This window comes from Podarcis erhardii (genome assembly GCF_964252035.2).
Source record: "Podarcis erhardii genome assembly, chromosome: 8".
Taxonomy (NCBI): domain Eukaryota; kingdom Metazoa; phylum Chordata; class Lepidosauria; order Squamata; family Lacertidae; genus Podarcis; species Podarcis erhardii.
Window position 1 is genome coordinate 3,331,112 of NC_138499.1, and position 14,642 is coordinate 3,345,753.

The window sequence follows — 14,642 nt, forward strand, 5'->3', positions numbered from 1 at the left end:
CCGGAAGCTGTACACCGGCTCCCTCGGCCAATAAAGCGAGATGAGCGCCACAACCCCAGAGTCGGTCACGACTGGACCTAATGGTCAGGGGTCCCTTTACCTTTAAAACAAGCAAACAAAAGCCCTTGAAAGGCATGGGTGAAAGGAGGTCTTAGGGTGCTATCCTGTATTCAGAATATGCTGGTGAAGGAGCTATAGCAAACTTCCCCAACCCTATTGTGGCACAATTCCCACCTGGACAGGGCCTTTGCTGTTGAGCTTTTTCCCACCTGAGCGATGCTGTCTGCGGACAAAGCGAGACGAGCGCCACAACCCCAGAGTGATTCACGACTGGACTTCACTGTCAGGGATCCTTTACCTTTTACAGTGCAAAAGGCTCATTTCTGCTAGCGCTTGTACGCTCAGGTAACTTTGGTACATAATAAGGACAGAAGAGAAGCTAACATGTCGATAGGAAGCCTAGAGTTGGGTGTGTTTAATAATATTGAGGGCTCAGAGAGAGATGATGATTGTCACTGGTGTGGATTCTTCCTTTGCTGTTGAGTCACGCAGCGGGGGGCAGCGGGGGGGGGGGAGAGAAAATCCCATGAGTGTCAATCTTCCAAAGAAAAAACAGACTGCCATTGCTCCAGGCCATCTGCCCCAGAATTCTTCCAGGTGGCTCTCTATCCTGATCCCACGCATAAGATGTGGGGGCCTCCGTCGCCAAGGCCACCACATGCCCACCCCCTCCTATCGCTTGCCCAGTGTCTGAGCGCGGCAGGTGGCTGCCTCCACAGCGTTCATGACAGTAGAGCGAAGAGCCCCCTTTTCCAGCTCATGCAGGGCGTGGATGGTTGTTCCCCCTGGGGTGCAAACAGCACTTCTCAGAACCGCTGGGTGCTCTCCTGATTCGAGGATCATTCTTCCTGCTCCCTGGAAGAAAAGACAACAAATACAGTTTCAGATACGACGACGGGTGTGGGGGGGGGTGGATGACGCACTGGATTTCCACACAAGGAACCAAAGTTCAGATCACTGCTCAATCACAAACAGTGTTAGAAACTCCGATATATAATCTAATTGCCAAATGGCACCTTAAACCTAGGTTACGGTAGCCACAATGGAATGTCTAGGCTCTGGGTTTTCCCCCCTGCAATGGGGTTGTTTTTTTATTAACGTTATTTTCATTTCTATACTGCTTTATACAGTCATACCTCATGTTACGTCCGCTTCATGTTACATTCTTTCAGGTTACGTCCCGCGGCGACCCGGAAGTATCGGAAAGGGTTACTTCCGGGTTTCGCTGCTCGCGCATGCACAGACGTGCAAAATGATGTCATGCAGAAGCGGCGAATCACAACCCGTGGGTGCGCAGACGCGCCGCTGCGAGTTGCATTCTGTTCAGGTTGCGAACGGGCCTCCGGAACGGATCCTGTTCGCAACCAGAGGTACCACTGTATTTTAAATAGCAAATCTCAAAGCAGTTTACAACAATGAAAACATCAAATTAAAAAGAATCCAGAAAAAATTCAAGCTTCGAGGAAAGAATCATAGATCCTTAGCTTGGTCTGTAGAGCATGTGACTCTTAATACCAGGGTTATGGGTTCAAGATCTAGTGTTAGGCAAAAGATCCCTGTGTTGCGGGATGATTGCAGGGTCTGGGTTGGTTCCTAGAGAGAGAGGCGGTCCTTGAGGTATTGCAACCCTGAGCGGTTTAACCAGGACTTTGAACTGGGCCCATAACCTACAGTAATTGGCAGCCTATGCAGTTGGGCTGCAAATCATCTTGCCCAAGCGAGCAACCTGGCTGCTGCTGAATTCTGCATCAACTGAAGTTTCCGAACTCTCTTGAGAGGCATCCCTACATAGAACACATTGCAATCATTTAAACCTAGAGGTTACCAAGGGAGATTATGGAGGAATGGGATGGTGGAGAGACGGAGGAGGTTGGCAGGAATCACAGCTCCTTACCAAGAGGGTCTGAGCAGCAATCTTCTGGGCCATAGGCCCCGGCATCCCCATCTTTACGGCTCCTTCCGCCAATGCTTCAGCAAACATGTATGCCTGTGGTGATGGGGAGAGAATAAAGAAGAGGAAACCGTTACCAGACCTTCTAATTAGATTAGAATAATCACTTTCTGGAGTTCAAAGACTTTATTCATGCAGGAACTATTTACGGCATGAGGAGATGAGAGAGCAAAAGTAGCGGGCATCTTGGTCTCAACAAGTAGGGAGACAAAAGTAAACAAAATGCCTCTGCTTTTAGGGATAGAGTTAACTTAGACAAAGCAAATATTATAAGCAAGTGTTGTTGAGGTTGCTAGACAAACAGTGACCTCGTGGTTTAAACTAATACATGCATTGACTTGAAGCTCAAGGCAAGGGTTAGCTAACTTGTGCTTGGCTAATCTGAATATGGACTCCAACTTTCACCATCCCCACTGGCATGCCAAAGCAATAAGATGGGGAGCTGTACTCCAGCAACACCTGAAGGTCCAGTGGGCAGCCATGCACAATAGGGGACCCCGAATTGGGGATGCCCAAGGCAAGAACTGCAGAATATGTGTTTAAACCCAATGCCACGCCTACTATTTAAGAGGCCACTTGCAGACCCAACAAAAAAGGTAGCTCACATAGGCAACGCCACTGCCGCTCAGCCCTGTGTGGATGTCGATGTAGGATTCAGGGCCCTCTTCACACAGCCCGCTATGAGACAGCAGCCTCTTCAGCAGAGCCACATCCTCTTCCTCAGCGCAGGTGCCCCGAGCCAGAACGATGGCGCCTGACTGGACCACGCAGGGAATGTTGGGCATGATCCGCAGCACTTTGGTCCCAGTCGGAAGCAGCTGTGGAACCCCAGAAAAGCAGAAGGAGGAATGTGCATTTAGTGTTGCAATCAGGAATGCTTTACCTAACATTTAGTCACTACCCACAAGGACTGAGCTTAAGCTGCAACATTCTGCAGGGATTCCTTGCATTCGGAACAGGTTTTTTAATGAGATGTTGTTTAAGCTGAGTGGATAATGTGATTACCACCTAGACGTTATGGGGAATTTAAGGCAGTGGTTTCCAAATGTTTTAAGGCCACCACACCCTTAGTTCCATAAACTCATCCCCAGTGCCCCCTATCCTATTAAAAACATTCAGAACAGCAGCCAGCATGACCATAGCTGTCAACTTACAGATTTGAAAATAAGGGACCAGCAGCCTCGAAAATAAGGGATCAGCAGCCAAAATAAGGGATTTTCCAGGCAGAGGTATGTTCAACTTCTGAGCCCCTCCGACCCAAGGGCAGAAAGCCCAGCCAGCAGCCAAATGAAGCCTCAAACGGTGGTTCCCACAGCGCAGCAACCCGGCAAAGGGGATGCAGCAAGGGAAACCACCGTCACCTCTCTGCTGGGAAGCGCTGAGCAAAGGCGAGTCCCCAGGCAACGCGGCCGATTTGATCGGCACAAGGCATGCAAGCTCCATCCCCCAGGCGTTCTTAGACTCCTTATTGGGTGAGCAACGCAGCCAAGCAACACAGTTGCGAGTCTCCCTCCTCCCTGGCCGGCAGGGAGGGAGGGAGAGGAGCTGCTTCCTTTGAAACCCGGGAAATTTAAGGGACATCATCAATAAGGGACAGCAGCGGGACACGGTGCTGGGATAAGGGACTGTCCCGCCAAATAAGGGACAGTTGACAGCTATGAGCATGACCCACTAAGATAATGTTAGAAGCATAGAATTGTAGAGTTGGGAGGGACCACAAGAGTCATCTAGTCCAGCCCCCTTCAATGCAGGAATCTTTTGCCCAACATGGGGCTCGAACCCACAACCCTGAGATTTAAGAGCCTTATGCTCTACGGACTGAGCTCTCTAAAACTGAAAACTGTAATTACTCATTTATTCAAAATCCAATTAAAACTGTTTGGTTTAATTAATTGAACTAAACAGATGAACTTAATCCAGCGATGCCAGCTTTCAAAGCCTGGTAGTCATTTCCCCCTGTCACCCCATGCCTCTTAGCACCCCCCCCAAGTAATCCCAATACCCTCCCAGGGGGCAATACCGCTCACTTTGGGAACCACTGATCAGAGGGTTGTGTCCAACCAAGTTTTACTCTGAGCGAACCCATTGAAATTAAATAGACAATCCTTTGCAGTATGAATTTCCTTATTAACCAACATGTATTCTCTTATTCTTCTTGATGGATTTTTTCCCCTTACATGTTGCAAACCGCCTCAATATGTTTATTTTTATTTTTTATGAAAGTGCAGATTACAACTAAATAAAGTGCTCATCAATGGTTCCTCTTCATCCTGGAGAAGAGTGACTAGTGGGGTGCCACAGGGTTCTGTCTTCGGCCTGGTCTCATTCAACATCTTTATCAACGACTTGGATGATGGACTCAAAGGCATCCTGATCAAATTTGCAGTTGATAGCAAACTGGGAGGGGTGGCTAACACCCCAGAGGACAGGATCACACTTCAAAACGACCTTGACAGATTAGAGAACTGGGCCAAAACAAACAAGATGAATTTTAACAGGGAGAAATGTAAAGTATTGCACTTGGGCAAAAAAAATGAGAGGCACAAATACAAGATGGGTGACACCTGGCTTGAGAGCAGTACGTGTGAAAAGGATCTAGGAGTCTTGGTTGACCACGAACTTGACATGAGCCAACAGTGTGACGCGGCAGCTAAAAAAGCCAATGCAATTCTGGGCTGCATCAATAGGAGTATTGCATCTAGATCAAGGGAAGTAATAGTGCCACTGTATTCTGCTCTGGTCAGACCTCACCTGGAGTACTGTGTCCAGTTCTGGGCACCACAGTTCAAGAAGGACACTGACAAACTGGAACGTGTCCAGAGGAGGGCAACCAAAATGGTCAAAGGCCTGGAAACGATGCCTTATGAGGAACGGCTAAGGGAGCTGGGCATGTTTAGCCTGGAGAAGAGGAGGTTAAGGGGTGATATGATCGCCATGTTCAAATATATAAAAGGATGTCACATAGAGGAGGGAGAAAGGTTGTTTTCTGCTGCTCCAGAGAAGCGGACACGGAGCAATGGATCCAAACTACAAGAAAAAAGATTCCACCTAAACATTAGGAAGAACTTCCTGACAGTGAGAGCTGTTCGACAGTGGAATTTGCTGCCCAGGAGTGTGGTGGAGTCTCCTTCTTTGGAGGTCTTTAAGCAGAGGCTTGACAACCATATGTCAGGAGTGCTCTGATGGTGTTTCCTGCTTGGCAGGGGGTTGGACTCGATGGCCCTTGGGGTCTCTTCCAACTCTTCTATGATTCTATGAAAGTAAATAATGGGCCCAGGATAGTCATGCGCCCTCATTTCAGTGGGTCTATTCTGAGTAGGACTAGCACTGGCCTTCTCTGCTAACAGAGATTCTGTTTCAACTGCAGGTGCCAAGGATTTAACATGATTGTGTGCAAAACCTGAGATGTTCCAGTGGGCTGCAGCCTCACCTGCACATACCAGGTAGCGGCAGCAATAATAATAATAATAGTAATAATTTATTATTTATACCCCGCCCATCTGGCTGGGTTTCCTCAGCCACCCTGGGCAGCTTCCAACAAAATATTAAGATACAGTGGTCTGTTAAACATTAAAAGTTCCCTAAATTTGTACAATCAAGTTCCAGCCCAAAGCAAATTCAATGGAGAGTACAGTGATGATAGGGCTGCAAGGTTCACTAACGCCCTACTTCACCATGCTGGGTGTGCCTATGGAGATGTCCCCGTGGGCCTGCTCCTCCAAGAACTCACCTCTTCTAAGGCCTGCAGTGTGACTCCAGCTGCCATGGAGACGACAACGTGTTTTTTGGTGACCGCAGATGCGATCTCTCGCAGAACCGCGGGGAGCACATGGGGCTTGGTAGCCAGGAATACGATGGTGCAGTTCTCCAGAATCTCCAGGTTAGAGTGTGTCGTCTTGCACTCAAAAGTCTTTATTAAAGAGAGATCACAAGGTAAGAACACGAGAACTTCATGCCCTGCAGGTGAATCAGACCATATGCCTATCCGCTCAGTATCCTGTTTCTGACAGTGGTCAAGCACATGGCTCTAGGAAAGCCACAACTGCGACGAGTCCAACAGCGCACACAGCTGCCCCTCTCATGTACTCTGGCTAACTGGTGTTTAGACACTCAGTGATGTGGGGCAGAATATTTCCCAGTGCTTAATTTTCCCATGGATCAACAGATCTGAATTGCACATTTCTTTTTTAAATGTAACTTTTATTGAATTTTCGAATTTTGCAAACTGACTTCAAATTATATAGCAACGTCATTTCATGTATTGGAATGATGTCTACTGCATTATAGATCAAACACTTGTCTATTACAGAAATCCCTCTAATACATTTACTTTATCATTTTACTTCCACTGCTCCTATCTCAAATCCTGCCCACAGCTTCATTTGACTATACTGTAGTGCTTTTCCAAATAGTCCAAAAAAGGCTTCCCTCCTTCTATAAGAATTTCATCATTTCAATCTCTTAATATTGCTGTCAGTTTGCCATTTCAACATCGTCCATTACTTTTAAAAGCCATTCCTCCTTTGTTAGAATGAATTCCCCTTTCCAAGCCATCCAAGTTAGTGGCCGCCACTGAACGGATGGCCTTTAGCATTTCACGGCCCTTATGATTCAGGTCCTGTTGACCTTTGGCTTTCACTTACCTGGAACTTGTCCAGGTTCCTGTTGGATGGAGCACTAGCAAAGATGTTCACTGCCTGGACTTCTCCTGCGAGAGATGGAGAGAAAGAAAGCTTGGCTGAATGTACAGCACCTTATGCCTTGCCCAAACATGAGCCCAGCAGAAGAAAAACCACTCTGTTTTTGCAAGCTGTCCTGCAAAAAAAGGACAAGGCAACAAGTTCAACCTCATCATATCTAAGTAATAGTCAGAATGGACTCATCTGCAGCTCACAAAACTCTCTGAAAAAACACTTGTTCCCCACTATTGACAAAGGTAAGTTTTGACCATCAGCAGATTCCAGAGGGCACAACTGAAAAACCCCTGACATCTTCACCTCTTTGGAAAATAAGGAAAGCCCCTTAGAGGATTTCCCTTCTGCAATCTCAAGGAATTTGGGCTCCCAGTGGTTCAGGGCAGGGGGGTGCACAACCTGTTGCCTTCCAGGTGCGCAGGACTCTACCTGCCATCTTCCCTAACCATTGGAACGGCAAGGAGTTGGGAGCCCAACAGCATATAGAAGACACCTGGAGGTAGCCCTGTTTAAGGAAGTTTTTTAAAGTTTTGCTGTGGTTTCATAATTTGTTGGGAGCCACCCAGAGTGGCTGGCAATCCAGTCAAATGGGCAGCATATAAATATATTATTGTTATTATATTTAATCCAAACCCTGCTTCCCTGGCTTAGATGGTGAGGATTAATGTATCTGTGAAAGTGTGTCCACACTATGCTAGCTAACTAAAACGCTGTAGTAGTTCATCTTTTGCTAAAGAAACTCCAGACCCCTAAGATTGTCAGCATTTACCGTCTGGTCTCCAACTTTCCATTTTTGAACAAGATGCTTGGGTATGTGGTGGTGACCCTACTCCAGGACTTCCTGGGAGAGGGAGATTATCTTCAGCCATTTTAGTCTGGTTTCCAACCTGGTTTGGGGACTGAAACTGCCTCGGTCGCCTTGGTGGATGATTGACGCTGGACGCTGGACCCGGGCAGAACGTCCCTGTTCTTTCCAATGGCGTCCTGAGCCACTTTCGGTGCCATCGGCCCTGCTGTCCTTCCTGGGATGGGGGTTCTGGGTGACGTAATAAAGAGACTCCGGCTTTTCCTGGAGGGCAGATTCCAGAAGGTAGTTCCGAGGGGCAGCCCCTGCTTTGCACTTTGTTTTCGGGTGCCCCCCCCAAACTTCTACCTTGCCCTCTACCTACCCAACATCGACATGAAACCCACACAGAGTCTAGAGTTTTGGAGTTCACAGTCACCAACAGGCAGATGGCACAGAGCTCTGGATCTCCTGAACCACCGCGTGAATGGACTGGATGCAGATGAACAAGCTGAAAGTCAGACTGCACAAGGCAGGTGTGTTCTCGCCAGGGGACGAACCAGCCCGGCGATAGGGTTACACTCCCCCTGAAAGATGGGGCCTGCCATTTTGGTGTGTTCCTGGACACAGCTCTGCCTCTGTCGGTCAGGCAGCAGCTGTGGTCAGGAGCGCCTTGCTGCAGCAACCAATTGCGGGAGGCTCCTGGAGTGGTCAGGGACACGGGTGGCACTGTGGGTTAAACCACAGAGCCTAGGGGTTGCCGATCAGAAGGTCGGCCGGTCGAATCCCCGCAATGGGGTGAGCTCCCGTTGCTTGGTACCAGCTCCTGCCAACCTAGCAGTTCGAAAGCATGTCAAAGTGAAAGTAGATAAATAGGTACCGCTCTGGCGGGAAGGTAAATGGTGTTTCCGTGCACTGCTCTGGTTCTCCAGAAGCGGCTTAGTCCTGCTGGCCACATGACCTGGAAGCTGTACGCCGGCTCCCTCGGCCAATAAAGCGAGATGAGCGCCGCAACCCCAGAGTCGGTCACGACTGGACCTATTGGTCCTTTACCTTTACCTGGAGTGGTTAGGTCCAGCCACGGTGACCCATGCATTTATGACATGTAGACAGGGGTCATGAGTAAACAAACTCTATATGGGACTCCCCATGGAGTATGTTTGGAAATTTTGGAAACCCCTCTGGGCACATAATGCCTTTCAGGACCATGTTTCTGCCTTGCTCTACCAGCTGCTGGTCATTTTCCATGTGCAATGTCCTGCTTATCACCTTGTCTGGGCAACTGGCATGCTGTTAGCCAAGTTTCCCCTGCACAACTTTCTAGGCAATTTGGCACTTCCATGGGACAGGATTTAGTTGGGGGTTTGTGCACAGGGTATTACGTGCTACAAGGAACAAGGAAGACAGATGGGTATCTTTCCATGAGCCGGAGTAATTTTCCACGATGGATGTAAAGCAATAAAAAGCTCAGTTACACTCAGTTACAAAACTTTCCCCTACCTCCCATTCTGGGACACAATTTGCAATACACTTACTCTGAAGTAAGCCCCACCTATTTTGCAGCCCAGAACTAGATAACTGAAAGATGTTACTGAGCTACTGTTTATAAAACACACAATTCTGTATTGCTTAATACACATGGAGGTGGTTGTTGTTACTCAAGTTTTGTCATGTCTGAAGGCCTTGGAAAAATTCTTCCACTTGGAGGTATTTCACAGGACAAAGTTTGGCCTAAGGGTGGGGGGGGACTCCACTTACCCCTTCTAGGGGGAAAAACCCTCCTCTGAACCCGTAACTGAAATGGGCTTTTGGTATTTTAGGGTCAGTTTAGTTATATTTTACCTTTCACTTTTAAGTCCCATTCTACTTGCAATCTTGTAGCACTTTCTCAGAGTAAGCCCCATTAGACTCAATGGAATTTAAGCGCATATAGGCTTACACTGTGCTGTAAAATTAAACGAATTTGCTAACAATGCTATTAAGCTGCAGCTAGGCTCTGCTCTGAATACTCAATTCCATGCAAAAACAGAAGTCCTGTAGCACACAGACTGGAAAATCTGTACATAGGGAGATTTCTTAGATTGTTTAGGGAAGCTTTTAATGTTTGATATTTTATTGCGTTTTTAATATTCTGTAGGAAGCCGCCCAGAGTGGCTGGGGAAGCCTGGCCAGATGGGCAGGGTATAAGTAATATATCATTATTATTAATATTTTACCCATCTAATGCAACATTATCTGACATGGGTGTGGGGAACCTTTGGCCCACCTGGCATCGTGGAACTATAATTCCCATCATTCCTGGCTTTTGGCTATGCTGGCAGGGGCTGATGGGAACTGTAGTTTGGCACCATCTGCAAAACCAAAGTTCCAGCACACCTGAACTAGCTTGGCAGCAGAGACCTCTTCTAAGCAGCAAACTTTTTCAGCAGTGGGCTGGTCCACTGCCCCTCAGACCTTGTGGGGGGCTGGGCTATAATTTTTTTTTGGGGGGGGGATTGAATGAATTCTTATGCCCCACAAATAACCCAGAGATGCATTTTAAATAAAAGCACGCATTCTACTCATGTAAAAACACCAGGCAGGCCCCACAAATAACCCAGAGATGCATTTTAAATAAAAGGACACATTCTACTCATGTAAAAAAACGCTGATTCCCAGACCCTCTGCAGGCCAGATTGAGAAGGCGATTGGGCCAGATTCGGACCCCGGGCCTTAGTTTGCCTACCCATCTTCTAAACACAAGGTACCTGCTGTGTATCTGAAGAAGTGTGCATGCACACGAAAGCTCATAGCTAGAACTAACTTAGTTGGTCTTTAAGGTGCTACTGGAAGGAATTTTTTGTTTTGCCATACCCAAAGGCAGTTCAGCCAGGGGGTGGGTCTTTCCCAGCCTCATAGAAACACAGAATTGCAGATTTTGAGGAGTGTCCCCATCCCAGGGGCACCTAGCCGAGCGCCCTGCAAATATTCTCACCAGAAATCCTATTTAGTCTGCCTTTCAACCTACGCCCTTTGCACCGTGCAACAACAGATCCGCCACCCCTCATCACTTACAGCAGGTTTACTCAAAAGCAAGCCTCATTTGCAATCCGATGGCGTTCCTTTTTCCTACAAGGGGTTTTTAAGATCTCAGCCCCCTGCTGATTTGGGCTTTTTCTAGGATTTTGTGCATGCAGGAGATTCCCCTCCCCCCCAACCCACCTTGCCTCTCCCTACCTGCCCTTACCTGCCAGCAGGATCGCCTGGGCCACAGCGCTGGCCATGCGCCCCGCCCCGATGAAGCCCACCCGCAGCTCCCGCAGCTTCTCCATCTCCGCAACCTGCCACGGACCGGCCGGATCGACTCCTTTTCTAACCTCCTCCTGAACAGCTGAACTCATAATACCCACGTGGCCCGGTCCAGACTCCGCCCACCGCTCGAACCAGGGAGCCAATCAAGCCGCGCGGTTCCTCCCCGCGCGGGGAGCGCGAATGAATCCCACGCCGCCATTCAGAACGCGCCATTCATCTTTCGCCTCCGCTCTCCTGATTGGCCGCCGCTGGATTCCAAGCGGGGCGTGGGAGGGCCGGCGCGGCTGCGGATTGGCTGGGCCGGCTCTGACGTCACCGTTAGAAGTGTTCATAAGAAGGGATTGGGTAGTGCTTTTGCCGGGAAACTTTCGAAATGCGCGTTTGGGGGAATCCGGAGACGCAGGTGGGGAGATGCTTGGTTGAGGGTTTTGTTTTGTTTCGTTTTTTATTGACTTAAGAAAATTGTACAGACAGCAAAACGAAGAAGCCTAAATTAACATTGCCTTCTACCGATAAGAAATAATAATTATTGTCCTTGTCTATCTTCTCTTTTGAGATTCTTCCACCTTCTAAAAGGGACTGGAAGGTGCTTAAAGGATACTTGCAAAACCATATTGAGAAATCAGAATAAACAAGTTCCGTTTTAAATACTGGAATACTAAATAAAATGGATAACAATGTGTAATAGAAAAAGAAGCACGAAATTAGGTTAAAGGTGTGTGAAAGTAATAGAAGTGGAAAGAAATTGCAATTGAGTAGATTGGAAGTCTAGCACAAAGGTGGGGTGAGGGGTGGTGGATGGTGATGGGAAAAGGAATTATCTGTGGGATTGAGTGTAGGTATGTTTGAACATTTTTAAGGATTGTATGAAATGCATGTTTGTATATTCACAATATGTGTGTATTAATGCTAAATTATTTTAACAATAACTCTTCAAAAATTAAAAAAGTAATAATTATTATTACCATAATGAAAATACTAAAAATACATTTACTTCCCCTTTGGAACTTCTATTCTGGTTACAATATATTACTATTCTATAAGAATCTATTATACCCTTTGCTGTTCCATATATTATTTTATTTCCCAAATTGAACCTAACCCTCCCCTCCTCCCTACTGCTTCTTGTGTGAGATCTTCCCATCATATTTTTTTACAGTTGCTTTAACAAAATAGAATAACTTGGAAACTGTTGAAACTGTTGGAAACTGTTGAATTATAATTACTTCTTTTGTCCTTACACGCTTAACAATTGCCTATTAAGAGTTCTGCTTTAACACCATATTTCTTCCTGTATTCCCCTATGCATTCCCATTCTGTATAGAATTTTTGATTGGAGCAGCCCAGGGGTATTTTATTTTATTTTATTTTATTCATATTCCTCCTCCTTCCTCCAAGGATTTCAAGGGGCCATGCATGCTTCTCCCCCTTCTCCTTTTAATAATGACAACAGCCCTGTGAGGTAGGGTAGGCCAGTGAGGCCCAAAGACACACCCAGTGAGCTTCAGGATGGCTGAGTGGGCATTTGAACCCTGGTCTCTCAGGTTCTAGTCTGACACACTAACCACTATGCCACACTGCTGCTGACTAGGGGGGTGTAACACCTTGCTGGGAGTGGTCAACATTCTTCTGTCTCCCAAATTACATGGGATTTTTAGCGTTTTGGTGTCCAGCTTTAGCTCATTGCTTCTATTTCCCCCCCTTAATTTTGTTATTAATTTCTTTTTTTAAAAAAAGATAATATTTATTAAAAGTTTAAAGATTACAAAAAGAATAAAAAGAGGACACCAAGTTAAGCAAAAACTAAACAACACATCACACTAAGGAAAAAGAATTTTTTTTAATAAAAAACAAAGAACAGAAAAATAGAAACAATTAAAAAACACAACGAACCTTCCCATAACTTATCTTTCATTTGCTTGTTTCCTTGACCTCCTCGCACCTCCCTTTTTTGTATTCTAGTTCGGTTAGCTAGTTCAGCAAATCCTTTCCATCTTTCCCAATTTTTATCCTATAATTTATCTTAATATAATGCAACTTTACCTTCCCTCCTTTCATCCATTAACAGTCTATTTTTACTTAGTCCTTTATAGCATTTCTGCTAAAGCCACATAACTTCATTCCAGCCTCCTTCTAACATCCTTAATTTTACAATATTTCTGTAAATAAGCTTTAAATTTTTTGTTATTAATTTCAACATAACAATATATTAAAACATATCATATTCATTATTTCCCCCCATTTTCCCACCCCATCAAACCCACCCTCCCCCTGCTGAGACTTCCCTCCATTCCTCTCTGATTTCTCAACCCATGTCGCTCTCTGCATATTATAAAATTATTTCCATCCTTATATTATCTATCTACCATGTTACCAATCACTAAATTTGTGTATGTTTATTCAAAACCTGCCAAGGAGTCCAATTCATTTTGTTGTCTTTTTAAATACTTTGTAAAAAGTTCCCATTCCTCTTTGAAGTCGCAGTTGTCCTTATCTCGCAGTTTAGCCAATTCTGCATAGTTCATTAATTTCTCTTGCCACTGTTCTTTTGTCAGGGTTTCTTTGTTCTTCCATCCTTGTGCTATCAAGACTTTTGCCGCTGTTGTAGCATACATGAATAAATAGCTCATTGCTTCTAGAGCTGCTACTGGCTCCCTGGAAATATCCAGATGCCAAGCCTTAAAATCATAAGGCACCATGAGGGTCATCTAGTCCAACATGCTGCAAAGCAGGAATCTTGACATGGTTTTTGAAGGTGGTAGGCACCCCAAACCCTCTGCAGTTTACCTGGTATGGGTCTTTTAAAAATAAAATAAAATCATAATCTCATTTTCTAAAGCATTTCCTGGTTGATGGACAGGATACTGCCTTATGGGACTATTGGTCAGTCTGTATCGTCCACACTGGTTGGCAGCAGTTCCCCAGGGATTTCAGGTGGGGTATTTGTGTGTGTCTTTGTCCATGGAGTTTTCTTGGCAGGGATACTGGAGTGGCTTGCCGGTTCCTCCTCCAGGTGGATCACGTTTGGTCAAAACTCTCCACTATGACCTGTTCATCTTGGGTGCCCTGCTCGGCATAGTTCATAGCTTCTCTGAGTTATTCAAGCCCCTTCGCCACGGCAAGGCAGTGATCCATGAAGGGGATCGCTTTTGAATTCTGGTGCTGGAGGAGACTCTTGAGAGTCCCATGGACTGCAAGAAGAACAAACCGATCCATTCTGAAGGAAATCAGCCCTGAGTGCTCACTGGAAGGACAGATCCTGAAGCTGAGGCTCCAAGACTTTGGCCACCTCAGGAGAAGAGAAGACTCCCTGGAAAAGACCCTGATGTTGGGAAAGATGGAGGGCACAAGGAGAAGGGGACGACGGAGGACGAGATGGTTGGACAGTGTCTTCGAAGCTACAAACATGAGTCTGACCAAACTGCGGAAGGCAGTGGAAGACAGGAGGGCCTGGCATGCTCTGGTCCATGGGGTCACGAAGAGTCGGACACGACTAAACGACTAAACAACAACAAATCTGTGTGTGTGCATTGCCAGTCCTCCTTGGACATGCCAGGGATTAAAACTGGCACCTTCTGAGTCTTTTCCCAGCTATTTCTGCTCAAAGTGTTGACCTGAAACTTCCCAGGATGCCTTATTGTTGTTTAGTTGTGTCCGACTCTTCGTGACCCTCTGGACCAGAGCACGCCAGGCACTCCTGTCTTCCACTGCCTCCCGCAGTCTGGTCAAACTCATGCTGGTAGCTTCGAGAACACTGTCCCACCATCTCGTCCTCTGTCGTCCCCTTCTCCTTGTGCCCTCCATCTTTCCCAACATCAGGGTCTTTTCCAGGGAGTCTTCTCTTTTTTTTATAATATTTATT

At 46.4% G+C, this 14,642-nt stretch overlaps 1 protein-coding gene across 2 annotated transcripts; it reads right to left on the reverse strand.

Moving 5' to 3' along the window:
- Positions 1-449: 449 nt before the first annotated feature.
- On the reverse strand, positions 450-10,909 carry PYCR3 (pyrroline-5-carboxylate reductase 3). 2 transcript variants are annotated; one of them, XM_081874530.1, is made up of 7 exons: positions 10,716-10,909; positions 7,475-7,774; positions 6,655-6,719; positions 5,742-5,921; positions 2,617-2,829; positions 1,955-2,047; positions 450-915 (listed from the first exon to the last, which is right to left on the reverse strand). In XM_081874530.1, the coding sequence occupies exons 1-7, from the start codon at positions 10,867-10,869 to the stop codon at positions 733-735; spliced, it is 1,188 nt and encodes a 395-aa protein (XP_081730656.1). In that variant the 5' UTR covers positions 10,870-10,909; the 3' UTR covers positions 450-732. The 2 variants fall into 2 exon arrangements, with proteins under 2 accessions (XP_081730656.1, XP_081730657.1); XM_081874531.1 differs by lacking the exon at positions 7,475-7,774 and having other exon boundaries at positions 10,716-10,900.
- Positions 10,910-14,642: the final 3,733 nt, after the last annotated feature.

Bases quoted from the DNA above. Each gene is read 5' to 3' on its own strand.
- PYCR3 (XM_081874530.1), bottom strand. From the start codon at position 10,869: ATGAGTTCAGCTGTTCAGGAGGAGGTTAGAAAAGGAGTCGATCCGGCC. The intron at 7,775-10,715 runs GTAAGGGCAGGT...TCTGCCCTCCAG, and splicing joins CCAGGCGATCCTGCTGGCAG to GAAAAGCCGGAGTCTCTTTA. The intron at 2,048-2,616 runs GTGAGCTACCTT...CCATCACCACAG, and splicing joins GCGGCAGTGGCGTTGCCTAT to GCATACATGTTTGCTGAAGC.